The 12,612-nt window shown below is 49.6% G+C and overlaps 1 protein-coding gene across 1 annotated transcript in view; it reads left to right on the forward strand.

Annotated features, from left to right (window-relative positions):
* Positions 1-345: 345 nt before the first annotated feature.
* Positions 346-12,612, forward strand: part of ITGB5 (integrin subunit beta 5) — a gene marked incomplete at its 5' end in the record, with an annotated part of 119,432 nt that continues 107,165 nt past the window's right edge. The window contains 2 exon segments of the mRNA NM_001246669.1: positions 346-426; positions 10,363-10,448. Of these exon segments, the coding sequence (NP_001233598.1) occupies positions 357-426; positions 10,363-10,448 (156 nt within the window).

Here is a 12,612-nt window from a genome sequence, read left to right on the forward strand (position 1 = left end):
AGGGAGGAAGGGAAGGGGCGGAGGCGACGGGCAGAGTGTGCCGGCGCGCAGGGGAGCTTCAGCGCGGGGCGCGTCCCGGAGCCAGAGTCGCCGCCGTAGCGCAGAGCCTGCCGATCCGCCTGCCCAGAGCCGCCCTCCGGGGCCGTCCCGAGCGGCGACACCCCGGGCGTCCCGGCCGGCGAGCCGGCGCAGCGGCGGCTCTGGGACTGGGCGGCGAGAGCGCTGCGGGAGGGATGGTGGCGGCAGGGCGCGGGCCAGCTCAGCTGCCCCCGCCTCCCACTCGGCCGCGGCCCCCGGCCCTCCGCCCCCGCGCCCCGGCCCCCGCCGCACGCCGCCGCTGAGCCGGGAGCCCCACCATGCCGCGTTCCCCCGCGCCCCTGTACGCCTGCCTCTTCGGGCTCTGCGCGCTCGTGCCCCGGCTCCCAGGTAAGCCGCGCCGCCCGCCGTGCCGAAGGAAACTTTGTGGCGCAGCCAGCCGCCCGCGGGCGTCTCGGAGGTTCCGAGGCCGGGGCTGTTGTCTGAAAGTAGAGGCGTCCCCAGGGCACTCCTTGGTGGCTAGCCGCCGGGGACGGCCGGGTGGACGGCTCCCGAACTGCGTGAGCCACCGCGCGCGGGGTCCGCCGCAGCCCCTGAGGGCAGTCGTTCGGCCTCCAGCCCCCTCCCGGGCAAGGAGGAGCCTTCCTGTGTAAACAGCCCTGCCCGTCTGCTGACCCAGCCTGCGTGCGCCCGCGCCCAGTGCGCGGGGAGGGCCGCCGCCTGCCGCCCCGCGTCGGGATCCGGGCTCTGCACTCCCTGGCACAAAGCGGCCCTTGTGGCCGGCTCGGGGCGGCCCGGGTGCAGGGAGGCGCCAAGTGATGCCCCGGTGCCCTGGTCCCTGGAGAATCGAAGGGCACCTGGAGGCGCGTGACTTGGAGTCTTCTCTGAAGCCAAAGCGTGGGGCCACGGCTTCTCCTGAGGGTTCGTCTCCTGGAGGTGCCGGTGCCCCTTAGCGGATTCTAGAGTTTCACCGCTCCTAGGCCGGCCGCCTTCCTGTGAAGATATACCCCCCCTTCCCCCAAGCCGTTGCACACCCGAGGGGGAGACCTGGGCCCCAAACCACATCCCCACCTGGAACATCCAGATCTGACAACTTCTGCCTGGCTGTACCCTGCGGTTTATGAACACTCCGGGCAGCACATTCCCTGATTTTGAAGGATTCTGGAGCAGAGGGCAGCGGGTGTGCAGTTGCCCTCGCAGGGCACTGCCCTGGGCTGGCGGCTGGGTGAGGAGCCCTCAGTTAACCTGCTTTAAGTTTTCGAAGTTGGGAGAGGGCTGGATGTGGCGGGTTGTTGGGAGGCCCCAGAGGGAGGATGCTCTGCTGGGCGCTGGGGCTGCCAGGCAGATGAGCTACCTGCACTCCGTCCCCTCCAAAAGCAGGAAGCTCCAAATTTTCTCGTTTCCTGTAGGAGATAATGGTGTTGAGATGCTTTGTTTACTTGCGAATTCGAGATACTATACGTTGGTCTTGTGAACCAGGTGTCTGACGCTCGAGGGAAGGGGAGGGCTCTTCCCTATGGTGTCTCATTTATGTAAAGGCAGTGGAGGTTTCTCTTTGGGAGGCAGGAAGGGTCTGGGCAAACTAAAACTTTCTTCTGACCCCCAACTCAAACTTATTACTGTAGCAGGTTTCTTTTATCACGCCAGAGCTTGAAGTAGATCAGTGGTTTGCAAACACCATCTGGCAGCCAGTGCCAGATCACTGATGTTTTTGTGGGTTCCCAGGGAAATGCAAAGAGGAGGATGTAGCCTGAGTCACATACAGGAGTAGTATATCGTTGCCAACAGTCCCCTGCTTCACATGGACTGGCCTTTAATTTCAAATTATTTCTTTTTATATTTTTGGTGAGAAAACCTCTTTTAGTAATATGTACTGTTAATGAAGGGTAGTTTTCCATTTGGGCAAGAATTAAAAAACCTGGCAGTCCTATAAACATTTTACCTCCTCTTCTTCGTTGCTGTTGTTTTTAAATCTTAATGACCTGTGAAATCCAGAAGTTTGGCAATTGCTGAAGGAGATGCCTTCTTTATTCCCTTACAGCTTGACGTTCTGTGATTCTAATAAAAACTTAAACACTTCCAGTTGCAAGGAATTCTTTCAATACATTATTTTCCATTTGCATTGTGATTTCTGTTTTTCAAAGTTCAAATACATCTTCTTCATGATCTTCATTTTTCCAGCAGGCCCAAGAGGGCGAAGTGATTTGCCCACTGCCCTTGTCCATCAGCCTCATAGCTTTTTGGTCCAGAGCCCTTTGTCCCACATGGTGCAGCTTAGGAAGAGAAAAAAGCATTGAGCCACGGCCATTTAATCCCACCTCTTTCAGTGCTCCTTTCTTCTGCCGCCGTTGCTTAGAGCTCAGCCAGTCCTCGAGCCGTGGAGCAGCAGAGCCGTGGTAGAGCAAGGCTGTCCTTGGCCTTCAGACCTGGCCACCTCCCTCTTAGTGCCCTGGAGCTTCTCAAGGTTAGGAGGGGTTGACACATATCTGTGTGATTTCTCTCCTAGGTTCCCAGTGTTGCTGAGCCAGCTGCATAGTTTGAAACAAGAGTTTTTCTTTTCCTTCCCTTATCTTTTTTTTCTTGAAGCACTGCAGGGTACTTTCTCCAGAGTTTGTTTCCGTCTTGCTACTAGAAACAGGATTCGAAAGAAAAACCTTCATTACCCAGTTTAAAAAAAAAAAAAACCCAACGGTGATCTGCAGGGTCATGCCTGCCTGGGAGTCCCTAGATCAGTGGCCAAGTTGCCCTTCTACTGCTTGCACCACACTTTCATCTGTGTGTTTACTCCAGCAGGAAACAGTCTTTTAATTTAAGGGGGTTCATTTCAAACATAGCCCTGGCAGGCTGCCCCCCCACCCCATCTGCTCTTATTTTCGCCTTGTGGAGGGCCTCCAGACAGGTCTTCCCACACAGTCAGAAAAGAGTTTCTCTGGGGTGAGGCTCTTGCTCTCTACTAAGAAGTGGGGAGGAGTGTGGCACTGATCGGGCTCCAGAGCTGGAGTCATGTTTGTTATCATAGTTTATTAAAAAGAAAAAAAAATCAAATGTTCTTTTAGTGAATGCCCTGCACACTGGAAGGCTCTAAATCCTAGGAGAGCCCTTTATCCTATTTACTTCACGCCTGTTGGCAGCACTCCCCCGGCACCACGATTCCCCTGGTCTGTGGTGAGACCGACAGAATTTGGCCTGGGGTTTGCCGGCTCACCTAAGGTAACCAAGCAAAGGTTTAGAAATGCAAATAGGGGTTTGGCCCATCGGCCGCTGTTTACCCCCTAGGTATTTTACACTTTAGCGCCAGCATCCTTGAATTAGGGGGGCTTTTAATAAAGGGGATTGAGGCAGAAGAGGGCAGGGTCTAATTAGCTCTAATTAGTATTCCTCTCCTGCTTGTTCTCCATGCTTATTTAGCTACTGAGGCAACGGAGAATTAAAATATCTAAGTAGTTGGCTGCGGGCCATGGTGCCGGCCTACCCTGGTAACTATTTTTTCTACTTTGGCTGGCTCAGGGAAATAGTCTGGGAAGTTTGAACAATATCAGAAACATGGGGCGATTCCATAGGACTTCAATGATAGTGCCCTTTCCCATGGTGGCCTGCAGCTGGGTTCATGGGGTGGCATCTCTTCACAGGTATTTTCAGTTGGCCAGGGCTGAGGGCTCAGGTTTCCTTCTTTCTAGCTGAAATGGGATTAGTGGCCTTTATATGTGTAAAGGAACACTTGACGTTTATAGGTGCTCATTTGTTTGTAAGGATGCTTCTACTGAATGAATGTAAGGTTTGATTCCTGGGCCCCATGGTGAAAAGTTGGCTCCCAGGCAGGTCTTGTCAGCTCCCTTATGGTGGATGCTGGGGGTGAGTTGGGGGGTGTAGAGTGACCCCCCTTCTTTCGTTAGTAGTTCCCTCCCCCCACCCCTTTTCAGAGATGGTTGCTTGTCTCTTTTAGAGTTATTCCCAACTCTCTGAGTGATCCTGTCAAAACTCCAGTGACCTGTCATTCTGCTTAAAACCCTCCAGTGGCTTCTGGAAGGCCTGCCAGGGGTCCTGCCAGGCTCTCCGGGAACGCCTTCCTGCCCCCGCCCCCCCCCAGCCCTCTTAGCACTTCCCCTCCTGCACTTCAGTCCACCCCCAGGGGCCTCACTGTTCTTCCAGCTCTGGTTGCAGGCCCCTCCCTCTGCCTGGAATGCTCCCCCCGTATCTCTGCAGGGCGGGCTTTCTCCACCCCAGGCCCTTTCTCAGTGTCTCCAGCGCAGCAGTTCACTTTTCCCTGGCTGCTCCCAGCCAGAGCTGCAGCCTCCTGCCCCATGTTCTTCCTGTCTCCTTCCCTCCCTTGCTTTTTCCTCCTTAGCGCTTATCAGCATCAAATGTCCTTGCTTATCTGGTTTATTGTCTGTCTCCTTTGAGGATTCTGTCCTTGCTTGGACGTAAGCTTAGAAAGGGCAGGGAGTTTTGTTGATTTCATTCATTACTATATCCTCTGTGCCTAGAACAGTGCCTGACTCATATTCTTTGAATGAAAGGATGAACTCATCTTGGTACTGTGTGTGTGTGTTGGAGGTGGAGTGTTCCGTCCTTACCTTTTTGCCGCCTTCTATAACTAGCTTTGAGGTCAAGGACTGTGCATGTAGCTTATTAAGAAACATCCTGGCTGGGTGTTCTCATCATGGCTCAATGGTTAACAAATCTGACTAGTATCCATGAGGATGCTGGTTCGATCCCTGGCCTCACTCAGTGGGTTAAGGATCTGGTGTTGCCATGAGCTGTGGTATAGGTTGCAGATGAGGCTCAGATCCTGTGTGGCTGTGGCTCTGGTGTAGGCTGGCGGCTTCAGCTCTGATTGGACCCCTATCCTGGGAACTTCCATATGCCTCGGATGCAGCCCCAAAAAGACAAAAAAAAAAAAAAAAAAAAAAAGAAGTTCTCTCTGCAGGGGAGAGAACTCATTTGAATGTTTCAAGATTTTTGGAGCCAGGGGATCTATGATAGAGCCCGTTTACTCCACCCTTCCTGAACTGTTTGTGTTTGGATGTTGAAGCCAGGACAGGTTAAGGGACGTGTCCGAGGTCATGTAGCCAGTAAGTGATGGAACAAGTGCTTGGATCTTTCTTGCCAGGATGTCCTTTCCTCATCCCAGGACTCTAGCCTAAATGTCCCATCCTCCGTGAAGACTTAGTTGGTTCCCGGCTTCGCTCGGGTTGAACAGAGTTGGCCTCTGATTTCGTTGCTCTCATAGCATGTTGTGTCTGTTACAGATACTGGGGGCTGGAGGGCGCTCTGCCTCACCTGCTATATGGTGAATTGCTTGGGTCTCCTTTACCTTTAGGTTCCTGATAGGGACACAGTAATTGGTACTCAGTTGATTCCTCTCCACATCCATCATGGTATCAGTGGCCTTTTAAAAAAAAAAAAAAAAAGCAAACCAAAAAACCTCAGCTACCTAAATTTGTAAAACAGTTTTAAAGAAAGTTTGAGAAAGTAGCAGAGTTGCCTTATGCCCCACTTCCATTTTTCCCTGTTATTTAAATCTTACCTTAGTATGGCATGATTGTTTCAATCAGTGAACCACATTGCTGTGTTCTTTTTGACTTAAGTCTGTACTTGATGCACAATTTCCTTAGTTTTTACATAATATCCCATTGGTGTTCTAGGATCCCATGCAGGACACCACAGTACATTGAGTGGTCCTGTCTCTGGAGGTGCCTCTTGGTTGTGATGGTTTTCCAGTTTTGCGTTTGAGACCTTGACGGTTTTGAGGAGATATTTTATAGACTGTCCCTCCACCAGGATTTGTCCTTATGAATAGATTAGAATTATGGATTTTGGAGGAGGACCAATTAATTTTTGCATAGGTGATATAGTCATGTATTTTTAAAGGCATGGCAAGTGTGGAGTGAGAGCTCTCTCTTCCGTTCCTCTTGCCCATCGGTCTAGGCTATTGCTTCATTCCCTTCCCTCCTCAGACTATCCCTGTTGGTTTCTTATGCATCTGTAGTGTTTTCTAAACAGTTATTACAAATCTCCCTCCCCCATTTCTATTTTTTTTTCTAATTTTGTATACTTTTATTTTCACTTAACATTACACCATAAGCATCTCTTCGTCATCTAAATCTCAGCACACATGTTTTTTAAACCGTCTCCATTTCTATTGCAAGGCAGCACTAAACACACTGTTCTGCCTCTTGTCTTTTGTGTTAACATAGCGATAAATACATCAGGGCGCCCTTCATATCGGTATGCAGGGAACAGGGAGCATGCACATCCCTTTTTTAAGGCTGCGTCGTATTCCCGTGTATGAAGTGGTGTTTTTTAAAAAGAAGTCATCTCTCTAAAGCTGACGTGGTAGAGTATTCTGCAGATGTGTGGTGTTCAGAGAGGCAGCCAAGATAATGAACTGACTGAGACAGATCTTTCCTAGGGCATGTTTGCATTTCATGGTAACATCTTTGGACTGATGACTATTTAACTGCTAGATTCAACACTGGAAATGCTTTGTTGTGTGACACACATGGCGGATGTCAGGGCATGAGGAGAGAGGGGCATTCCAGGGCCTTAGCACCTGGCTTCTCAGCCCTATCACGAAGGTGGTGGCGCAGATGGTAACTGTTCTGAACAGCAGGGTCTGTTCTTATTTGTGTGCTTTCCAGGGTCGGTGCATTCCCTATATCGTTCAGTGGGGTCGTTATGAGTTTCCCACTATCCCCACTGAATTGTGCCCTCTGTCTCCCCTCCCCCTGCCAGTGGGAGCACTCCGGCTTGGTACTCACCTCTGTTATCCCGCTGAATGATCAGGAAATTCCAACTGCTGGAGGAGTGCGTCAGTGGGTATCGTGTGACCTTGGCCTGTGGGGTAGACAGAAATGGGAAGAAGCAGAATGGAGGGAGGCCAGCTGGAAGGCGACGGCCAAAGTCCTCAGAGGGCCTGGCATGGGCTCTGGGATGGGGGTGGGGGCTGGAGGAGGGCGTAGGCCGGAAGGATTGGATTAGGAGAAACATTTCATGCATCTTGAAGGATCAGCCGGACCTGGTGGCTGCCGGGATGATTGATTACTGGGACAGATGAGTCAATGAGTTGCGGAAGGAGAGTGTGTTTCCAGATGATGGTGTGCAGTAACCCGCCCCCTGGGCTTCAGAGACATTAAGGGCCGCAGGCCGTTTTGACGTCGAGCAGGGACTAGTCACTGTGGAAACATCAACCAAGAAAAGTTGTGGCCACCTTCTGGGCTGCTAGTGCCTATTTCCATGACCTAGACACAACACTCTGACATTTGTGAACTGCAGCTGTTTAATGTTTTTATTCATTGCTTCCTTCCTCTCAAAATGCTGGTGGTGCCCAGTGACTCATGCAGCCAAATCCAAACTTTCTGAAATATTAATAGGTGGAGAGAGGAGGAGGATGCCAAAGAGGGTAATGCTGGCACTGTTGCCTGGATCAGCATGCAGCCTATGCTTTTGGTTCCCAGAGTGCCTGGCTGCTACCTGGTCCCTGGCTGACTGTGAGCTCTTGGAGGCAAGGCCCGGGGGCATTCATCTCCATATCTCTAGCATCCCCTAGCCCAGGGTTTGGCATTTAAGACATGATTAGAGCAAGGTTTCTTGAATTTGAATTTGTCAAAACAGTAGCCAAATTTTATTTATTTATTTTTGTAATTTAAATTAATTTTTTTTCTTCTTTCTTTTTTTTTGGGGGGGGGGTTGCCCTTCCCATGGCATTTGGAGGTTCCCAGCCTAGGGGTCGAATTGGAGCTGCAGCTGCTGTCCTACACCACAGCCACAGCAACCCAGGATCCTTAACCCACTGAGTGAGGCCAGGGATCGAACCCGTGTCCTCATGGATACTAGTCGCTGAGCCACAACGAGAACTCCTTTAAATTAATTTTATTCCTTTTTTCCCAGCATCTCAGGTGCTGCCAGTTTTCTGCCTTCCATCCCAGCTGCCATTCTTAAGCCTGATGGTACTTGTTTCCTCTGGTGCCCCTCCTATATATATCCCCCTGATTTCTGTGGGTTTTTACTGCTAGTGACAAAGAAGAAGTAGGGAGTTAAAATTACCAAATTAGGGAAATGTTACAGTTTTCAAGTGTCTTACACCCAATATTATTCTCCTGTTTGGTGGAGCTGGGGAACAGTCTCCCCCTCCTGGGTTTTCTCTTGCACTCTCCTTGTTAATCGCTTTAACCCTCCTTTCTCCTTTACAGTCTGAGCCCTTCTCCTAGGGTGATAGGCCTGGGTTTTTCCTTTTTCCTTTTATCTCGTGGCCCCTGTGTAACCACCAGAAGAGACCATTGGGTCTGTTCATGCTGTGAGGACCAGATACAATTATTTCTGTTCAGTGAAAAACCAAGTGGTTCTGCTCTTGGTCAAAAGAAATCTCTTGGATGTTTCAGAGAGAAAGGCAAAGAACGGGAATGATAAGTTTCACCAAGGTGCCTGTGCTCTTGGGGTTGGGGGTGGAGGGTGGGGTTCGAAGGGGGGATGGAGAGGAGGGTGCTACAGTTGAGCCTGCCTCAGGAGCCCCCCTCCCCAGAATGATGGCAACGGGGGAGGGAGGAACTGGCTAAGGTTTGAAAAAAGTAACTTCTACAACAGTGAAGAAGTTTCCTTCAAATCTTAGTTTCTGGGTTTTGTTTTGTTTTGTTTTAACGAAGAATGGGGTTTGAATTTGATCAGATGCCTTTTTATTACCTACTGGGATGATATGTTTTTTTCTTATTTGACCTACTGGTAGTAGATGAATCATGTTAAAGGGTTTCCTTTATCACAAGCTGGCAAGGATTTCCTGGGATGCATTCTTCGAGGGCTGTGCTGGCTTCTTTCCGCACGCTGTGGATTTGGTGTGACGGTACCTAATGTAGGATTTCCTTATGTCTGAAGGAGACTGATCTGTTCTTTTTTCTTCCCTTTTCTGTCACTTTGGCTGGACTAAGTATAAAAGGGCCTTGTTCCCTCCCAAGGAGGGACGACCTGCTGTGCTGGGGCAGAGGGAGTGGAATCTAGGTGGGCACAGCAGAAGAAATGGGAGCTACTAATTGCCGAAACTCGGCCTCTCTCCACTGGTGCTGAATAGAAACATGGAGACAGTGTTTTGGGTGAAGGAGAAAAAAAATAGCTTTTATTGCTTTGCCAGGCAAAGGAGGCCACTGCAGGCGAATGTCTTAAAGACTGTACCCTCCTTGGGGAAGAATTGCAGGGAGTTTTATGGTCTAAAAGGAGAAAAACAGGGTTTCCCATAAGAATCAGGGTTGAGGCAAACATGCATTCTTTCTTTGAGGAAATCTTAGTCATCGAGTCTGGAGATCTCGGCTTGATCCTGTTGGTGGTTTTCTGGGTTATTGCCTAGAATAACAGTATTTGCAGAAAGGGCACATTAATCAGAAATTAGAACAAACTAGGAAACTTCCTGAAAAACATCATGTGATAATAATCTTTAACTCAGAGTTCTCGTCGTGGTATGTCGGAAATGAATCCGACGAGGAACCATGAGGTTGTGGGTTCCATCCCTGGCCTGGCTCAGTGGGTTAAGGATTTGGCGTTGCCGTGAGCTGTGGTGTAGGTTGCAGACATGGCTTGGATCCCGCATTGCTGTGGCTATGGCGTAGGTTGGCAGCTGTAGCTCCAATTTGACCCCTAGCCTGGGAACCTACATATGCCGTGAGTGTGGCCCTAAAAAGCAAAAAAACAAAAAATTTTAAACTCACAGGCAGTTGTGCTCATGGTGCCTAATCTTTAGCTTATGGGTGATTGTGTTGAGGGTGCAGTCAAACAAGGGAGAAGCACAAGGAAGTTCTCCAAGCTGTTCGGTATTAAAGCATTCATTTCTAAAAGAAGCATAAGGAATATAACTTTTCTCTTGGGTGTATAACGTGCCTACATCATTATGTGTATCCCTTGAGAGGGAACCAGGATCCTGCCCCAAGGCTGTGTTATTGTTGCCTGACTGGTCCTCCCTTGTCTGTGCATCCCCTTGCTTCCCGGATCAGCAACTGTCTGAACCTGCCCCTTGGAACTCAGGGAAGGTCGTGGAGGCTGAATGAGGCCCATTTCCTAAGAATAAGAAAGGGGGGATGCAGAATGGCTTTTGTGCCCTGGAGCCCCACAGGTCCCTTCTCCGTTACACTAACACCAAGTGTGCACGTGGTGGGTGCTTCAAAAACTGTCAGTGTTTAATCGGTGAGCCCCCACTTGCAATTAGCACCGGAACCTGAACCCTTCAGCCTCGTGAAGGCCGCATGTAGAGAAGGGAAGCGACTCCTCCTTCTGCCCTGTTTGGAGGCCTTCTCAATAGGGTGTATAGCCAGAAACTAATTGGTGCGTCTTTATCTTTCTCTGAAGGTCTCAACATATGCACTAGTGGAAGTGCCACCTCGTGTGAAGACTGTCTGCTTATCCACCCAAAATGTGCCTGGTGCTTCAAAGAGGTATATGGGCAGGGGAGGGGAGGAGGGCTGGGGTGAGGGGCTGGGGGGTGGCATACCAGCATACAAGTTGTGCAGAAAAAGTGTGCAGATTCTGCAAGCTGCCTTTTCCTCTTTCTCCCAGGGTGCTGACAAAAGAAAAGCTGCATTTTTATTTTGTTTATTTTTATTTTATTTATTTTCTGTCTTTTTGCCTTTTCTAGGGCTGCTCCCGCGGTATATGGAGGTTTCCAGGCTAGGGGTTTAATCAGAGCTGTAGAGCCAGCCTACACCAGAGCCACAGCAACGTGGGATCTGAGCTGTGTCTGTGGCCTACACCACAGCTCAGGGCAGTGCCGGATCCTTAACCCACTGAGCAAGGCCAGGGATCGAACCTACAACCTCATGGTTCCTAGTCACATTTGTTAACCACTGAGCCACGATGGGAGCTCCCAAAAACTGCATTTTTATAAATTAAGTTGGGTCTCTAGGTACTGTTGAATATTTTAATCCTGTTTTAGGGAAAGAAGACCTTCCTTCCCTCTTGTAAGGGAACTAGTTATGTATGAGTCCTGTATAGTTTTCTGTTATTTGGTGAAAGACCTGGGCTTGTGAAGCGAGTCTGTTGCATAACGATTTAAATCATGCCCGAGTGGGTGGCCTGTTGGTGGACGCCAGTCAATGCAGAGTGCTGTTTCTGAGGCTGAATATTAAGAATTGACCTTTATGAAATTATTTTATTTGCAAAGAATGGCTGCTGTTGGTATCTTCAAGCCCTATAGGAAGGGAGGTAGGTCTGGGGTGGTAATAGGCATATTGCTGTTGTAAAGCAATGCAAATAGCAGTGCTTGCTGGGCTAATCAGGAAATACTCCATTTCTAAACCTCCTGCCTTGGGGAAAATTTCTGGGCCAGTTTTCCAAACTGTTGTTAGGGCCATTGGAGCACAAACTCTCTTTGCCCGAGTGCACCATTAAGGTTATTTTTAAAAGAACACACGACTTGCCATTTGGACTGGCTCAGCCTCTGCAATTCACTGTGTGTACCTGTCAGGGACCATGGCTCCTGGGAGGCCTGACCTCTTCACCGTGATGCAGTCCCAGAGGTCTCGGGGCTCCTTCAGCCTGTGATGGCTAAAAACTATCATGTGGGACCTGACTTGATGCCACCTACTTTGCACATCGTGTCTCTAATAATCCTCACAACAGCTCTGTCAGATGGGTGGTGTTACACCTATTTTATGGCTGAAAATCCGAGTCCCAGAGAGTTGAAAAGACTGTCTCAAGGCCACACCATATTCCAGAGTTAGGGTTTGCGTTTGCCTTCTTGGACTTCTAAGCCTAAGCTCTCTCCTCTAGGCTATTCTGTCTTTTACACTGTTCTAGAATTTTTTCTAGTAGAGAGTGAGATGACTAAACAAGCTACTTTGAGAGAGGACTCTTCCCAAGATATAAAGCCTTCATATTTGTGCTTAATTGTAGTGTCTTTGTTATGAACTTCCTTGAAAACCTTTTGCTGGTTCCTTATGACCTGAATGACACATCCAAGTTCCATGGCCCCTGCCTGCCTCCTCACCTTCGTCCCTTGCTTACCTCCAACCCTCTGGCCCCAGGGAATGACTGGAAGGTCCCCAGAGAGCTCTGACCAATGAACTCCCTTGTGGATGTCCCTGTGCTGCTGCTTCTCCTGGAGGGCCTTCCTCTGGCCAACACCTTGTCTCTCAGTTTTCAAGAGTTCGCTCAAGACTCATGTACTTCATGAAGACTGACATGATTTCCCCCCAGACACATCTGTCTGTTCACCCCTTTGTCTCTGCATCTGTCCATCCATCTATCCATCCATCCGTGCATCCATTTGAAATGAGAATGCAAGCTCCCTCCATCAGAACCTTAGGGCAGGGATTTTATCTGTTTTCTTCACTGCTGGATTCCCCCACACCCGGAGTGGTGCCTGTCACATCACAGCTGCTTAGTCATGTTGATGGAAGGATTTCATTGGGTGGCTCCGTAATACACACCTGTGTGTACAGGCCATGACCAGTCTTTGCCTCCCCTTTTCCCATCCTCCTCCAGTAGCATTTATAACCTCTTACTTCTGTGCATTGATTTTCATGCCTGATACCAATTAAATCATCATCCCCTTGAGAATCTAAACTGTGTCTTATTCATCTTCCGATGTAGCCAAGAATC

Source organism: Sus scrofa, chromosome 13 (genome assembly GCF_054392235.1).
Source record: "Sus scrofa isolate SSC_HxYL_T2T_F1_AM1 chromosome 13, Sscrofa_HxYL_maternal_Yorkshire_Landrace_v2.0, whole genome shotgun sequence".
Classification (NCBI taxonomy): domain Eukaryota; kingdom Metazoa; phylum Chordata; class Mammalia; order Artiodactyla; family Suidae; genus Sus; species Sus scrofa.